We start from the raw sequence: 17068 nt of genomic DNA, 5'->3' as shown, positions 1-17068 counted from the left end.
TGGACACCCCTCCATTTACCCCCCACCCAGGCAGGCCTTTAAAACAGGTCAGTTCCTGAGAGTCAGCACTTTGGGAGGAGGGAGTTGGTTGCAGAGGGCATAAAGGCATTTTATGGTCCCACAGGATCCCGCATTTATCTGCTCGAGGACATAAGTGCTTCTTTGCTGTGGCAGGCATAATCGGCTGCAGCCAACTACCAGGACTCCGTGTTTATTTGTCGATCAAGTTGTGTAGAACGCTAGGACCTCTGAAAGCAACACATTACTCTAGAGAAGAGTGCTGCCTAGGGATTTGGAATATGCCTCTTCCGAAAACATTAGGGGAATGGCAAATTAAGCAAAGCACACGTTTTGTGTTAATGCCAAAACAGAATGTTTATTACTTTTTTGTTTGCTATTTACATATTTATCAAATACAAAGTATAATAAAGAGTTTGGAATGCAACAGCACACCTGCATCATATAGGGGCGTCTGACAAACCCTTGTTTCATCTGAATTGTTCTTTCTCTCTGACACACAAGATTCAGCCATCGAAGTTAATGCTGAATAAATCGAACCGTTAAAGTATATTGCAACCGCTCCCCCCCCTGTATGACGTCATACGCCTCTCTTCTGGACGTTTCATGCGATTCCTCATACGGTCGGGATGTGGTTTCATTAAAATAAAAAAATAAAATAAAAAAGTAGCTGGTTCCTTTAAACCCTTATAAAGATGAATATTTATAATCTACCCAGCCTAAAAAAAAAGATTGATGATCGAAGAGTGTGTCTATTTGTGCGTGTTTGTATCCTTTTACTTCCACAAATGGCCAGATTGGGGGCATTTTAGGTCGTGCAACTCACATTATAAATAATTAAATCATCGTTACTTCCCTCTTCTGCATTAATCCTGTATTCTACAGTTCTGAGTGGTGGAGAAATTACACAGGGGGCAGAAGGGCAAATGAAAGGATGGAGGAGAAGATCAGTGGGGTCAGCTGAGATGGCCTGTTGCTTTCTACAGGGTCACTTTGTCAATGAAACTGACCCTAATGGGGATACAAGTCTCTGTACGCACAGACACACCACAGAAAACGGCCATCGTTTATTCTGGAGAAGCTCGTTCGACGCAGAACCTTTTTATTTATATGGGTTTGCTCGCTGTTGGACGGCCGTAATTAGTTCCTCGCTTTTTTTTGCGGAATGAAATAGTCTTTCGGGACGGAGATAAGGTCAACCAACATCCTAGTCCATCAAAAAAAGAATGAGAATGTCAATTCCTTCTGGAGTTCTGGCGCTCATACGAGCGCGGTGACTCCTCCGAGCTTGCCGCTCTCCTCGCTCGCCCAAGGCTGGAGGTTCTGCAGGGCGAACAGTGAGGAGTTGTGGATGCAGAGCGGGTCTGACGGAACTGAATCAGTCAAAGACTTCTGGAAGGCATCGTGCTGGAGTTGAATCATCAGCCGGTTGGCCTGCTGCCGCTCTGCCTCCCTCTCCTCCGCTGTCTGCCGTCTGACAGGTGGGAAAAGAGACAGAGAAAATTAGAGGAGTGGAAGTTTTACATTTGCCACAAACTTGCTCATTTACTGCATCTATTCAGTTTCCTGAATCACAAACAACTAGATTAAGCATTTAAGACTACAAGTCATCTTTGAAGAAACAAACCACCAACTGTGTGAATATTTTACCGACATGTGGATTTGGATAGAATTGATCTAATTTTGTCGAAATTTTGAGAAGCACACAGCTGAAGGTTTCGAGGAAGTGTAATTGATTAATCAACCGAACCAAAAGGTGAATGTAGAGTTTATTTAAATATTAAACATTCGAACGGCCCCTCCTCTTCTCCAAAGCGTGGCATGTCGTTAGTGTGTTTGCCTTAATTAATAATTCATATATCTTCCTGACAACCTCCATTATTTTCCCATTAATTCTTACAGATATTACGGCCGTTAGTAGGTCAAATCTTAAAAAAACAAATAAAAAAAATTGATTTCAGGTCATTATGGACACTAATTTGGTTGATAGATAGATAGATAGATAGATAGATAGATAGATAGATAGATAGATAGATAGATAGATAGATGGATGGATGGATGGATGGATGGATGGATGGATGGATGGATGGATGGATGGATGGATGGATGGATGGATGGATGGATGGATGGATAGATGCATCTATCTATCTAACGCGTTCAAGAATCCGTAAATAAACAGATCGCCATTCAGTCACATAAAAATAACACTCATAAAAACACTCATAAATAGTATGATATTTTATTTTTCTATTCCTATGTATTCTTCTTTGTCTCTAGATAGATAGAGCCTATGTTGTAAATACTGTATTACTTCTATGGTTCAAAAAGACCTAAATTTAAAAAAGCCTGTCTTTAGTTTGTTACTTTTAGGGCAATAATTTATAAAATATACATTTCAAGTCCATTCAATAATTTGATGTCTTTATTTGCAATTTCATCAAGTGAATTTGACTGTCATTCCAATCATTTCTGTTAGCTAAAAACAGGTTATTTAAAAATTTCACAGTATGTGTTATTGGACATTATCAACGTCCAGACTCCAGACTAATGTTTATAAAAATGTAATGGGAAATATTATTGTAGTGAAATGGAGTTCTTTGTTCCTCTGATCATTTTACTCAGCATTTCTTCATCTTATGTTAATATATACCTCACTTTCGTTCTCTGTCTCACCTCCACTTGGTCCTGCGGTTTTGAAACCAGGTTTTGACCTGGGCGTCTGTCATCTTCAGAGTTTTGGCCAAGGCTGCTCGTTCAGCGCTGGCCAGGTATTTCTGTCTGTGGAAGCGCTTCTCCAGCTCGCAGATCTGCACTCGGGAGAAAGATGTGCGGGGCTTCTTTCTCTTAGGCGGTGTGCGGTTCTGGTACGGGTGGCCGATACGCCGAGCCACGGTAAAGGGCGTCAGGGCTGCTGTGGTTTGAAGAAGTGAGAGATGAGGAAAATCTGTCACACAGCTTACTGACCTCTTTCTATCACACTCAATCATTCTTAGTAGATAAAAAAAAAAAAGTATAATTGCAATCTGCCTTTTCAAGTTTCAAGATGCCTTTTAAAAATGCTATAAAAAGTATATTTTTAAGATACCTATTTTGTGCATCTGAGTATATATTAAATCCATTTAAATGTAAAGATAGACTGTCCAAGTCCCCGCAAAAATGGGTTGCATTACAGGAAATTTTAAATCTATTAGATGAAGAATGCATGCGCTTTTAATCTTTTATTATTTTTTTTTATGAAGGACTGTTAAGAAGTGAACACAGCAGATGTGCTGCATTAATCAGCCTAAGTTTCTAACTCTTGCTGAGTCAAAGGGAAACTGCGTTCATCATCATTTTAAATTACCTTCATGCACTATACCTTTTAGATGTCAAATCAGACATTGTGTTATTGATTGATAAATACTAAAAATCCCTCATAAATAGATGGATTGCGGATGCTCTTAGGATTTGTTGAGAGGCCTGTTACTCAGGTTACATATACAATAAAATCACACAAAATATATCCTATTAATGTTGCATCAAATACAAACAGCAGCTGTTCTCATATAATGACAGTAATTTCCCATATTGTTAATTTATTTATTACCTAAAAAACACAGAGCAGCAGATAGCGCCTGTTACCGCAGTTATAGTGGCAATATTAAAGCTGGTAAAATATTGATATGTCTTTCTAATGGAACAGCGTTCACCATTTACCCCAGAATAAAGAAAGCTGATGATCTATGTGACAGCTCTGAACTGTAAGAGTTTACATTCATATGCAAAACAGCGGTTAACTAAATATAACAATAACTCATTTACTTCCGTATTTATGTTGCACGTTTGGTAGATGTTCAATAGCCTACATGTTTGGAAAAATAGCCTTTATATTCACATATTTTCACCTAATTAAACGGTTTATTCAAATAAAACAGGCTATAGCCTAGACGTCTTTTCGTATCGTTTTAACGATTAGATAATAAAATATTAAAATTTTACGGCGCTTTAAGATTAAATTGTTACTCATAATACAAGGTAGATTTTAAAAGTAATAATACATCTTTATGCCGATAATAAGATGTAAACAGACACTGACTTAAGATGAACGTGTTGAAGTGTTGACTTTGTTTTGCCCTTTTCTTTTAATTTCACTCATAAACGGTTCAGGTGTTTCACGCTCTTCAAGGTCAAATAAAACTAAAACGAGCTCTTCATCAACATCCATTCATTCCCAGACAGGCTGTCTAATATTTTTTGTATTGAAACCTTCGTCAATTCATCCTTATGATTCTTTCACAAGCAAACATGCAACAGCATCACAGTTAACACAGCTAAAATAACAAGATTTTTGTGCATTTATTCTATTTTGGGGAACATGTATATTGCGATAACCACAGCCTAATACGTCAATCTTTAAACATTATAAACTACTCGATGAAATAGTTTGTTAATATGAATATATATTTAAAAAGTATTACCTAATTGTTCAAATGTACTTTAAAAATAGCTGAAGCATAATATAGGCCTCATATAATAGGCTCAATGTTATTACTAATGTAAGCTGTTGTTATCATCAATGAACATTGTAAAAAAAAATGCATTTCTATTTTAGTTATTCACTTTTAATGATGCCGTCGTATAAATTAAATTTAAATAAAAAATAAATACATTTAAAACAAGAAAACACACACACACACACACACACACACACACAAACCAGGTAGTAGTATAGGCTACTAAAAGTAGAAATTATGGTTTTGCATTTCATAAGTTGTGTGTCTGCTTGACGTTTCTTCTGTCAAACAACATCTAGCCAACAAACCACCGCCATTTCAAAATACATCACAAATAGCCTATGCATAATTTCGTTTAGCGCTTGGGCTTTTTACGGTTATGTTTGTCTTATTGTTATAGGCGCAAATGGTGAACTTGAGTGATTTTTGTTTTCTCTGTCAATTTACAATTTCCTGATTCGGACATTTCAAACACACGAGGAGCTTTTTTGTTAGAAACACGAAAGGAACCGATCGAAAGAATGGGAGTATTTTATTTACCTGCAAATCTGTCTTTTGCGAAGCGCTGACTGCTGTCCATCCAGGGAAAACTGAGACTCCCAAGTCCGGGCACCGCGCTGGCCATGGGTGGAGGCACGGCCGCGGTCAGGGGCCTGTGAGCCGGGACCCTAATCACTCCTCCGGGTGCAAGGGTCAAGTTCACTCCGTATGGACTGGATTCCTCATATGGTGAAGCGATACCGTGAAACGTGCCGGTTAGTGTCGTGTACGGCGTTGCGCTCGCTCCCGTTGGGCTGCCGAGATGGTAACCGCCTCCGCTCGCGCTGCTGCTACTCTCGGAACTATTCCTGCTCGAGTTCTGCTGTGACTCTTGATCGGTGCCGCTGAGAATCTGGTCAATGCCGAAGCTGATGGGTTCATGTTGGGTAGGTTGTGATGTTTGACTAGTGCCACTCGGGCTGGAGCTTGAGGCTCGGTCCATCCTCACCACCCGAACCTTTTCCAGTGGGTTTATTCCACAGACAATTTCTGACTGCCCTGGAATTGCACTATTGGAAAACTCTGCCTCTATGAGTAAGGGAATCCCTAGTAATATCTACTTTGTGATGTATTACTCCTCGAGATTCAATTCTTGACTTAAGATGGCTTGGACGCATTCGTCTGTGGGTGAAAAGTTTTTGGCACGAGGACTTGGCAGATTTCTGGCACTCTCTCTCCACTGGATCCCTGCACGAGGCTCTTGAGCTCTTCTCTTCACTGATTGGACAGCGCTCAATCTCCCTCTCCTTATTGGCTTTCATTTTGTTACAAGTCACAAAATATTGTGACATCATTCTTCAAAATGCAGATCATTTACTTCTCAGTTTTTGTATTGGTCAAGTATCTCTTTATTATGGACATGCTGACATCAGCATGTCATCATTAGCTCTTTAAATATTTGAGTTTTAATAAAGATTCTACCGTGGCCTCATGTGGAAAATAAAGTGTTCATCAACTGCATTATTGGCCATATATGGCCCTGTCTGTTTATAATGCAATTTAATCAGATGAAAATGATGAGGAAAGCATAATTTGATGAGTTTTTTAACCATCTGTTCTAATGAGAAACTTAAAAACGGCGAGCTAAAACAAGGGACGCTTATTATCATTTACGCTTTTAAATAAAAAATAATCGAATTTTTATATCGCCTCCAGCAATCAGATGAGTGCTTTTGACCTTAAAGCTGCCCTCAACCTTTTTTTTTCTAATATGTCAATCAACTTTAGACTCGTTCTCGGCTTTATTGGATGAAGAGAAACAAATTAAATATCCTCTTTATTTATTATGTCCATGGGGCAGAATGTGGGAATAGGTCGTGGATTGTTCATATAAAATTAGCCTATATCATATCAAGATAGGCAAATATAAAATATATAGTAGGCTAATGATAATAATAGGCTACGCCTATATAAATAAATATAAGTATGTAATAAGAAATAATATGAAAATTTTTCATTTTTGCTGTTCAATTTAGTCGCTGTTAATAGCCTATTATTAAAATTCGGATTTATTTTATTAATCGTGTTAATTGAATGGTCTTGCACATCTTGCTTTTGTTGCGTGTTTATGGAGAGCCTATATGCAGCGCTTTTATATATAAATGTTACAAAAATGAAACAGTCTGAAACTCAGAAGGATTCACCAAAGAAAAACGTCTTTGACGAATGGTTAATGTCCGAGATACAGAGTATAGCCTATCATTTGACAACAATGGTAACATAACATTGCACATCATCTCACAAGTTAAAACATATTAACTTTTGTTAATGCAGACAGAATCTTACTTTTTAAAGTGTTCTTAAAGCCTCGTCAATTATTTTGTTACTGTTAAAATTTTCTGAAATGTTATACTAAATTTAGTTCATCATAATTACCACGTTAATATCTTTTGAGATGCTCTTTAGCTAGTTGTTGCATCCGGAAAGCGTTTGACAGCTGTGCGCCTAAAGGAGCCATGCGGTGTCGGCGCTCGGAGAGCTGCACTCCCATGCGCTTATTTAATCGAGAGTGTTGGGACACCCGATCTTCTGACAGCGGATCTAAGTGGTTCCTTGTAATCTGCCACGTAAAAATGATTATGCTCTTTTGGCCTGGCCGCCGCGTTTGATTAGCTTCAGGGGGTGGGAGCTGGTGTGGAGCAAATCCGTTTACTTTGAAGTAGTTGATATTTTAATAGACCATTAGTGAGTGCTGACGCTAAAAAGCCCCGTTCCCCGGGGAGCTCGGCCCTCGTCCAGCGGCTGAAGACGCTTACGTCATTCCCGTGATGCTTGTCGTTGACCCATGGTCACTGTTTCGATAGATAGATAGATAGATAGATAGATAGATAGATAGATAGATAGATAGATAGATAGATAGATAGATAGATAGATAGATAGATAGATAGATAGATAGATAGATAGATAGACTGTAAAAAATGATCAAAATATGTAAAATATGACTGTAAAAATATGATCAATAAGTTATGATAACGTGTTTTTGCTTTGCCTGAACTAATCAAAATAAGTTAAGAAATTTTCAACTTTTTTTTTAGTTTAAAGAAGAGAAAACTAATTTTCTAAGTCAGTTTAATGCAATTTAAGTTGAAATGACTTAAACATCCAAGTTGATTGTAGGCTACGTAAACATGTAAGTTTACAGTGTAGATAGTCACATAAAAATAACGCTCATAAAAACTCTCATAAATAGTACGATATTTTATTTTTCTATTCCTATGTATTCTTCTTCTTCTTCATCTTCTTCTTCTTGTTATTGTTATTAGTATTATTATGTACAATAAAAACATATATGTTTGTAAGTTGAAGCACTTTTTTTTTTTTTTTTTTTTTTTGCATTTTTGTAGGCCTAGTTCAATTAAATGTTTTGCATGGTCTAAAATCAGCGTTAAAAATGAAACCATTTCTTTCTTTCTTTTTCTTTTTTTGTGGGTGTGTATAAATTCCATTCATCACTATATGAGGGACACAAACGGTTTCACCTGGCAGGGCGCTCGGACCTACTTCTTATCTTTGACCCGTGCAAACAATTTAGCAGGCGAGAATCAATAGATTGATGAAAACTGAATTAAAAGCGTGAAATCCCTCGCTCAAAGAGCAAATAAAGGAATGGTTGGCGGATTGTTGGAGTAATTACCGGGATCTGCATATGAGCGGGCGCGCGTGCCACCCTGCCTCCGGCGCTGTTTTTATTGCGCGTGTCTGCCGTTATCAATTCTGCCGAACATTTTAAATGGGAGTCTGGCAGCCCGCAGTATAAAAGCGCTCGGATAATATGCAAAAAGACGACGCTGCTTTTGAATAATAAATGACGCACTTTTATAGCGGCTTTAAAACACCTGTGATGCTACGATATGAAAAGACCATGATAAGTAATAGTGCATTTAAAAAGGATCTAGTATGTTTTTATTACTATATTTTAAAAAGCATAGAGTGAGAGAGACGGCGGGAAGGAAATGGGCTGAATGAGGAGGGGCTGGGAGCCAGAGAGATATCTGTATTATTGCAATAAAAGCCAAGAAAAAGTGAAAGGCGCCGAAATTCCCTCCCAGCGAAATACCCTGCTTAATGAAAGTTTAGAGTCTCTCTCTATCTCTCTGCCCATGAAATATTCACTCAAATGTTATATAAAGCTCAGCGCCTAATGTCCTTTATGGCTTTTCTTTGTTTTTCTGCTTGTTGTTCTTGCTTATTATTCTTGGGCTGTAATAGAACTCCTTTTAATTTAGTTGTACATGGTGCGTAATCTGCATGCGCCTTTCTTTCTTTCTTTCTTTCTTTCTTTCTTTCTTTCTTTCTTTCTTTCTTTCTTTCTTTCTTTCTTTCTTTCTTTCTTTCTTTCCATGCACCACAGTGGAATGACATGTGCATCACCCTCCTGAAATGACAGTAAAACGTGTACGTTTCTGTGTAAAATTTGTATTTGTATTTGATTTTTACAGTCATGTTGATGTATGCTTACACAGACCCATTTTGTGCAGTTCAACACATTGGAAAGTTTTATTTTTAACCCTCATATTTCTAATTAAACATGAGCTTGTGTGGCGGTTATAGCTATATATGAAATTAAACAAGAGGACCTACTGATTATGATGCTAATTCTGTCTTTTAAGATCTTTGTCTGCCACAATTGTGAGAGTGGCCAACAAAAACACTATTTGTTTATATAGTTATTCACCTATGTATTTGATGTATTATACTGATGTATTGTATTTGCTGTTCCTTTTTGTTTCTATTCTGAATTAAACAGCTTGAAATGAAATGAGCATGGTGGGTTGTGATGGGATTGGGAATGGCATTATGATTATTTGAACACCACAATAAATTATAAATTAATCCACAAAATCCCCCCATAAATCGTTAGTATTATATCTCTAGGCTATTACAATCTACTGGTAGTAGGTAGGTTGTAACAACAGCACTTTTTGTACCTGACATTAATTTACACAGTTTAGACACAGTTTTTTAACTACTTTAATATACATCAGATAAATATGGGAATATTATGTAAAAAATATCAGACACACATAGCACAAAAAACACTAAGTAACAGAGTTTGAGTGTAACACTTTCCTGTCTCCCCTAATTGATTCATGTCATTGAGTCTTCAAAATTACTGAATGCAGATACACACATTTTTACCCATGAATATCCAGCTGACAAATTTACAGTTATCCAAGCTTCACAACACGATTAAATAAGCCCCCGAAATGAGCAGATTCTGCCAAACTAAGATGCATTGCTTGATCAATATAAGACTAAAGACCATGTACTGTAATGCACATCAATTCTTCTGAATAATTTTAGCAGTCTGTATGTTGTAATATACAAGACAGATTAATACATTAGTTTTAACATGCCAGACATATCATTTACTGCATCTAGAACATCTTTTTTCTATTGTATTATTCAGCTTACAATAATTATTATTCCTTGTCTTTCTCAACTTCTTGCTGTTATTAGTAATCTGCAGTGTATGGTAATATGAACCTGTTTATCTGTATAGAAAAGCAGCTGAATCAGGAAAGACCCCCTACCGTGGGACACTGTAAACAGAAGCAGATCTCTCTGTGTGTGTGTTTGGGGGGGGGGGGGGGGGGCACTGCCACAGGCTTTTGCTTTTAGAGATCTCAGAAACTGCTCCTGATTGAGGAACCTGGAAAAAAAAATGAGCAAGAGAGAGAGAGAGGGAGTGTGCAACGCACAGCTGTTTAAGACAATAGAGCAGGCTTTAGTGTAACCTGCTCACTGGGAGCATTTCAGCAACAAAGAGCCAAAGAGGAGTTGCCCCAGGGAGGAAATGGATAGCCTCTCTCTCCCCCTCCTCTTCCAGAGCTCTCTCGCTCACTCGCTTTGGTTCACACAGACACAAGTGCATCTCTGTGCCTCATTATTGCTCAGTGTTCAGATGAGCTACGCTCCATTGAGTGAAGAGATGGAGAGAGTTTAACACACCACGCTGTGTAGAAATGAGCCGCAATCGGAAGTGCTCCTCTCCATGTGTATGTTTGACTGGACCTTGTTTGATGTGATGCAAAGATTGTGGTCTTGTAAATGCTTCACTATGGCCGTTTAGTGTTTCCACATTCTGTCTGTCTTGATGAGCTTTATGAGTAATATAAAACAGCTTCTGCCCATCTAATTCACAAACTAAATCAATTTAATCCAACTGAAGTATTTTTGTTTGCTTGTTTTAATATTCTAAGATAAAATATTGTATTATTATTAGCATTGATTTAATATTTATTATTACATTTGATAAGAACATAATATTATGTATTATTATTATGCTGTCAAATCAATGAATTGCGATTAATCGCATCTAACATAAGTTTGTTTACATAATATATATGTGTATATTATTATATTTATATATATATATGATATATATGTCTGTGTGTGTATATACTGTATACACACACACACACACAGTATATATAAATATAATAATATATGTATATTATTATATTTATATATGATGTCTGTGTGTGTATATACTGTATACACACACACACACACACACACAAACACACACACACACACACACACATAGTATATATAAATATAATAATATATACACACACGTATATTATATAAACAACCGTATATATTATTTGCGATTAATCGCGAATAATCGATTTGACAGCACATTTTCCTATACAATTTTAATGTTATTTCAATATTTACATTACATTATTTCCTTTGCATTAATATATTTTATAATATCAAACATTTTTATATAACTTTAATGTTTCAATTGCCATATATATATATATATATATATATATATATATATATATATATATATATATATATATATATATATATATATATATATATATATATATATATATATATATATATATTACATTCAAATACATATACTCTCGCCTGGACCAATGAAGTAAACATCAATGAGAGTCATTTGAGGATCACAGAATGTCATCTAAAACATTACCAAATCAGATCCCCATTGATCTAACAGGTTTGCAGGTAAAGTCGTCATCAGAAAGGGCAGAAGTGCTCGCTGAACATGGAAAGCAGATTAACATTGTGTGTGCCGGAGGGGACGCTGGATCTGAGGCATGTGGAGAGCAGAACTGCTTCTCTGATGGTTGAGTGCGAGGCTCTGTTTTGCTTTAATGGAAAATGAGACGGGGCAGACAGTGGGGCGGGGGGGGGGGGGGGGGGTGCATGTTTGAGGGGGTCAGCTGCAGGAACCATTGCAAGAGTTTGACTTCTTTGGCCTGAAGAACAACTTTTGTTGGGACACTTGATGCTAAACCTTACAATCGCCTATAAACCTGCTCTGAATTCCCCTTCAGTGTGTTTATATTGCTTCTTCCTACAGCTGCATTGTGTTTTCCTCTTCATATGTGTGTGTAGGCCTACATGCTCGTGCGTGTGTGTGTTTTGCGCGTGTGTGGTGTCGGTGTCAGCCTCGCCGTGAATCGTGTCAGAGACACTCAATAAAAGGCGATTATGCAGTGTGTCGCTGTGCCTCTCTTTGTCTTCCTAACGACTGGCTTTTGACCTTCTCACCCTGCCTGCTGCCTGCCGGCGGGACGGGAGCGAGCGAGGACCAGCTGCCACCAGTCTTACTGCCCCGCTCGTTGGCAGAGACCCTGCTCCTCCCAGCACGCTGGGCCCTCAGGGTGGAGCAAGCTGTTGAGCCACCAGTCTCCCTGCTGTCCCACCTGCCCTACACACATTTATACATACACACACACCGTCTCTCAGCACTGCCCGAGGCTTTCGCTGTCTCCTCCTATGTCTCATCCATCTCCGCTCACTTCCAGTCCGCTCATTTTATGTTTTGTCGCTTTTTGGGGGGGTTTAGTTTTAGTGCTATTTTCTTTTAGTAGCAATAGTTGTTTTTCCCTCCAAGCTGTTTTCGTCTGTTTACAGAGTTAACTGTCAGTTTTAAGTTACATTAGGTGGTGACATACTTGTAGCGCGGTTTATAGACTCTTCTACTGGTTTGAGGGTATTTATAGGATTTTCTATTAATGTTGTTTGCTGTCTCGAGTATGTGTGTGTGCTGACATCCAACATGAGGCTACTGGGGGATTTAAGAGATAACAGTGCTTGTTATGGACATTTTACAGTGAGATTCAATTAGGTAGCATTAGCATTAAGTGTCATGGAATAACCATGAAAAACATGTTTTACAATATTTATTAATCTAGATCCTTTTTTTTATTATTGTTTATTCATGTTTGTTCATACTACATGAATTCAGCCTATATAATTTGAAATGCTACAAAATGCATTAGAAAATGTTCGATTTGGCATTAATCTACACTGATAAATGCTTTAAAAGTATTCTAAGTTCACCCAAAAATGAAAATGCATTTACTCAACAGCATGTCCTTCCAAAACTCTACATGACTTACTTTCTTCTGTGAGTCATTCAGTACAGTACTTTCTTCTGTGAACACACACACACACACACACACACACACACACACACACGTTGTGTTTTCATGTTTTATGGGGATTTTCCATAGACATAATAATTGTTATACTGTACAAACCGTATATTCTATCCCCTAACCCTAAACGTTCTGCATGATTTATAAGCTGTTTTCCTCATGGGGACCAAAAAATATCCCCACAAGGTCAAGAATTTCAGATATTGCCATCTTTGTGGGGACATTTTGTAGGGTTTACCAGGCCACATACACACACACACACACACACACACACACACACACACACACACACACACACACACACACACACACACACACACACACACACACAAAATCATTTGAGGAACTGATATTACTCATACAAAGAAAGCCAGTGGGGTCCAAAAGAACATTAAACCCCTCTGACTTTAATATGGACAAAAAACAGTGAGATTATTATTATTATTATTATTATCAACAAGTAAGTCAACATGTAATAATACGGTGAACTGAAGTATAATGCAGGAATTAATTAAGTGATTATTTTCCCATTACTACCTTAATAGCTTCTACATATTTCAACCAAATTAAAAATGTATGCTATATAGTAAGTTTTAGCAATGTATACAAACGCTCATGCAAACCAGTAGCACTACTCGTGAGCCAAACCAATGGACACACACACACACACACACACACACACACACACATACACTCAGAGAGGGTTCTTTCTGCTCTTTTCTTTCTGACATCTCCATGATGGATGGCTTTCAAACACACACTTTATGAGCTGAGCATTCATCTGGATTCACAGCATCCACAACCAGATTTATCTGGGACGTGTATGAATGTGTGTGTTAGTGTGTGTGTGTGTGTGCACGCGCATGTGTGAACCGAATGTGAGAAAGAAAAAAAAAACTGGGTAGCGACAGAGAAACAGAGTGAGGTGTGGGGGGAAAAATGCATATGTGCTTTTCATCCATTCTGTGGGCTTTTTTTGTCTGAAATCTCAGATATAACGTTCATTCAGAATTATTGCGAATTTTAAATGAGAAAAAAACACAACTAATTAGATTTAGAAGATTTCCCCACAGGTGTCAATCAAAGTTGTGGGCGGAGCTCCACGTGGCCAGCAGAGTTCGTAATGAAGGTGTTCTGCAAGTTGACTTAAGTTTGGAAGAGGACTGTCAGGACAGAGGTTTGGAATTCAGTTATTCTCTCTCTTTCTCCCTCTCATCCTGTCTCTCTCTCTCTCTCTCCCTCCCTCCACCCCACTTTTCAGAGCGATTAACGCCCGGAGGATAAGACAATAAATCCTGGCCGCGCTGAATGAACGCCATTCATCATATTCATTTTCCTGTCGATACAATTATGAAAAGCCTCTGGCCTTTCTCTCTTTCTCTGGAACTCAATTCTGCTCAGGGAAAACGCAATTAGTGTGAGAGTAGGAGAAGGCTATCTTCAACTCCCTCTCCTCGATTCATCCCTTTCTCCATCCCTCTGTTGCTTCAACTTTTCCCGTTTCTGAGCGAGGAAGAGGTTGGGAGTTGAGAAGTTGCCCTCTCTCTCAGTCCATCTGCTCCATGCGGTCTGTAGTTGGAACACAGACTGACACCTGCTGGTCAGCGTCTCTGTCGACTCTGAGGCAAAGACGTTATTGATTTATCATTATATGTGTTGATAAAGCACTACCCGGGCCGACTGCACTTGGCTTGTGTATGTGTGTGTTCAAACAAGAGTGCAGGAGTCTTGTAGATGATACATGTGCTTTTATAATACACACTGTATCACACTGTACCTCGCTTGATGTATAAGCCTGCTCGAGAGGAAAATAAATTTCCATTGCCGTGAACGTGTGTTATTCCAGTTTCAATGTAATGTTTCTATTTGAGTTAGAGACGATGACAGTGTGAACCATAAAGTGGAATACGTGCTGCACTGTGAATACATCACGGTATTTTATGAACATGCTAAAATATCATTACGCTCTCTGAGCAGCACTGAGGAATAGATTAGCTGAAATAGAGAGGGAGATTCTCGAATCCCATAATGCTTTTAAAAACATGCTTTTCGCTATTATTGTTGTACGGAGAGAGCGAGAAAAGGACATGGATGTGGGCAGGGGGAGGAAGGAGTGTACAGGTGAATGAGAACAAGAGGGAGAGATAGAGCTACTTTATGAACGCACGAGAGAGAAGAGGAGAGCAATAAGGTGAGTAACCAGCCCTGCGGCCCTATGCTGCCAGACTATTTAAAAGTTATTAACACACATCTTTAAAATGTAGAGCCAAAAGAGAGAGCCAGGAAGATGGACGGAAAACAACAACACTGTTAGAGGGTCCGCATGGATGGATGGATGAATGGATGATTGAATGGACAAGAGCAGTGCATTAGATGAGAGAGAGAGAGGCCAGGTGTGGGGCCAGTCGTCCTCTGTGGGTCTCTCCCCCCGTCAACCCCCACCCCCCCTCCTGGTGCTAATTGATTCTGGCTGCTCTGAGCTGATTAGTGTGAGGACTCATGGGGTCTGGAGGCTAAAGCCAGCTGTCCCAGAGCAGTGTGTACCCCACCACCCACCTGCGGCACTGACGCCCCCTATTGGAGCGGCAGTGTACTATCAGAGTAAAAGGGAAGGGAGGGGTGGGCAGGGAGTGGACAAGTGATACAACACTCTTAATGTAATTTTGATTGCCTTCAGATGCTGGATGCAGACTAATTAGTTAATAGGTAATTAGTAATTATTGTGTACTTGGCAGATTAAGTGCTTGAAGCTGCGATGTGCTGATGTGATGAGTCTCGGCGGTGAAGCACCATATCTACACATCCTGAAGTTAAAAAATGTCTGTGCTGAACAGACCGTAGCCGCACCACTCAACAAATTATTCCTTGAATTTCAAAGGGGAACGACATTTAACGGGAACTGTCAATATAATTCTGCCTCGCATATAAGTGTCTTTTGGATTAATAGTGTTTAAACAAAACTCTGTGATACACTTGTAAAATGTAAAGTGCTAAATAATTGCAATGCGAATGTTTTGTCAATACAGTACCTGTCTAATGGAAAGCACTCAAGCAGCCTACTGTTGCTCCCGAATGCGACAGCAGGGATGGTTACAAAACCCGGAAACGAGTTAGCATTTATCACTTCCGGTTTAATCGTCCTGAAGTCAAATGCTGCATCCGAAATCAAATACTTCCCTAGTATATAGCATGTGAAAAACAGTACGCCAATAGAGTAGTATGTCCGAATACATTAATATGTCCGAATACATTATTTGAAAAACAGTACCGAAAAGTACTCGGATGACCTACTTCTGCCGCGATTCTGAAGTGTGCATACGATGGACACTTTACTATCCCATGAGGCCACGGGAGAGGATTTGTGAATGGAGGTGATGCAATGCAACTGACGCTGGTAGGTCACATGAGGCCACGGGAGAGGCCTAATAATGACTTAACATGGCGAATGTAGTACATCTAACGGTCGCAAAGTTCAAATTTTCAAATTTCAGATGCACAGAAAGGGTTTTTTGAATGGTTTTTGATTAAATGCTTAAAATAAGGTCTGTGGTGAACCGAACCTACTCGCCTTGCTCCGAGCAGGACTTGAACCCTGGTGTCTGGCGTGGGAGGTGGTCGCTCTAACAAGAAGGCTAAATATCGCAGCCTCCAGCATGTGTTGCTAGTGCGCCTCTTTAGATCAGAGGAGTGAGGTTTACACACACACAGCTCTTACTGGCCTACGACAGTTACACAAGATATTTTCATGTTTTTTCTGTCGATTCTGGCAATTAAATTTATGCTTCAAAATGCATTAAAAAAAATAAAGAAATAAAGAAATGCAAATTTGCGTGAAAACACTAATAAATAGAACATTACATAGTTAGTGTAAAAATACAAAATAGAATTGTACTTGGTCTCTCTTTTTTACGTAATGTTTATTTAACCAGGAAAATTAAGTGTAATAGGGACATAAATTTATGTAGCTATGAATTCAGTGCCTCTGTGTGTGTATAATGTATATCCTTCTGGGCCCCTTACATTAAAAATAAATAAATAAATAAAAATTCCTGTGACCCTTTTGGACCCGTGGGCCACTAGAATAAT

The 17068-nt window shown here is 38.7% G+C and overlaps 1 protein-coding gene across 1 annotated transcript; it reads right to left on the bottom strand.

Annotated features, from left to right (window-relative positions):
• Nucleotides 1-353: 353 nt before the first annotated feature.
• tlx3b (T cell leukemia homeobox 3b) lies at nt 354-5676 on the bottom strand. Its single transcript, XM_079861724.1, has 3 exons — nt 5052-5676; nt 2692-2929; nt 354-1492 (listed from the first exon to the last, which is right to left on the bottom strand). The coding sequence occupies exons 1-3, from the start codon at nt 5491-5493 to the stop codon at nt 1279-1281; spliced, it is 894 nt and encodes a 297-aa protein (XP_079717850.1). The 5' UTR covers nt 5494-5676; the 3' UTR covers nt 354-1278.
• Between the last annotated feature and the right edge of the window lie 11392 nt (nt 5677-17068).

The sequence above is a fragment of the Squalius cephalus genome (assembly GCF_949319135.1).
Source record: "Squalius cephalus genome assembly, chromosome: 24".
Taxonomy (NCBI): domain Eukaryota; kingdom Metazoa; phylum Chordata; class Actinopteri; order Cypriniformes; family Leuciscidae; genus Squalius; species Squalius cephalus.
The sequence above is the reverse complement of the archived record's forward strand: the minus strand, read 5'-3'. Positions and strand labels throughout refer to the sequence as shown.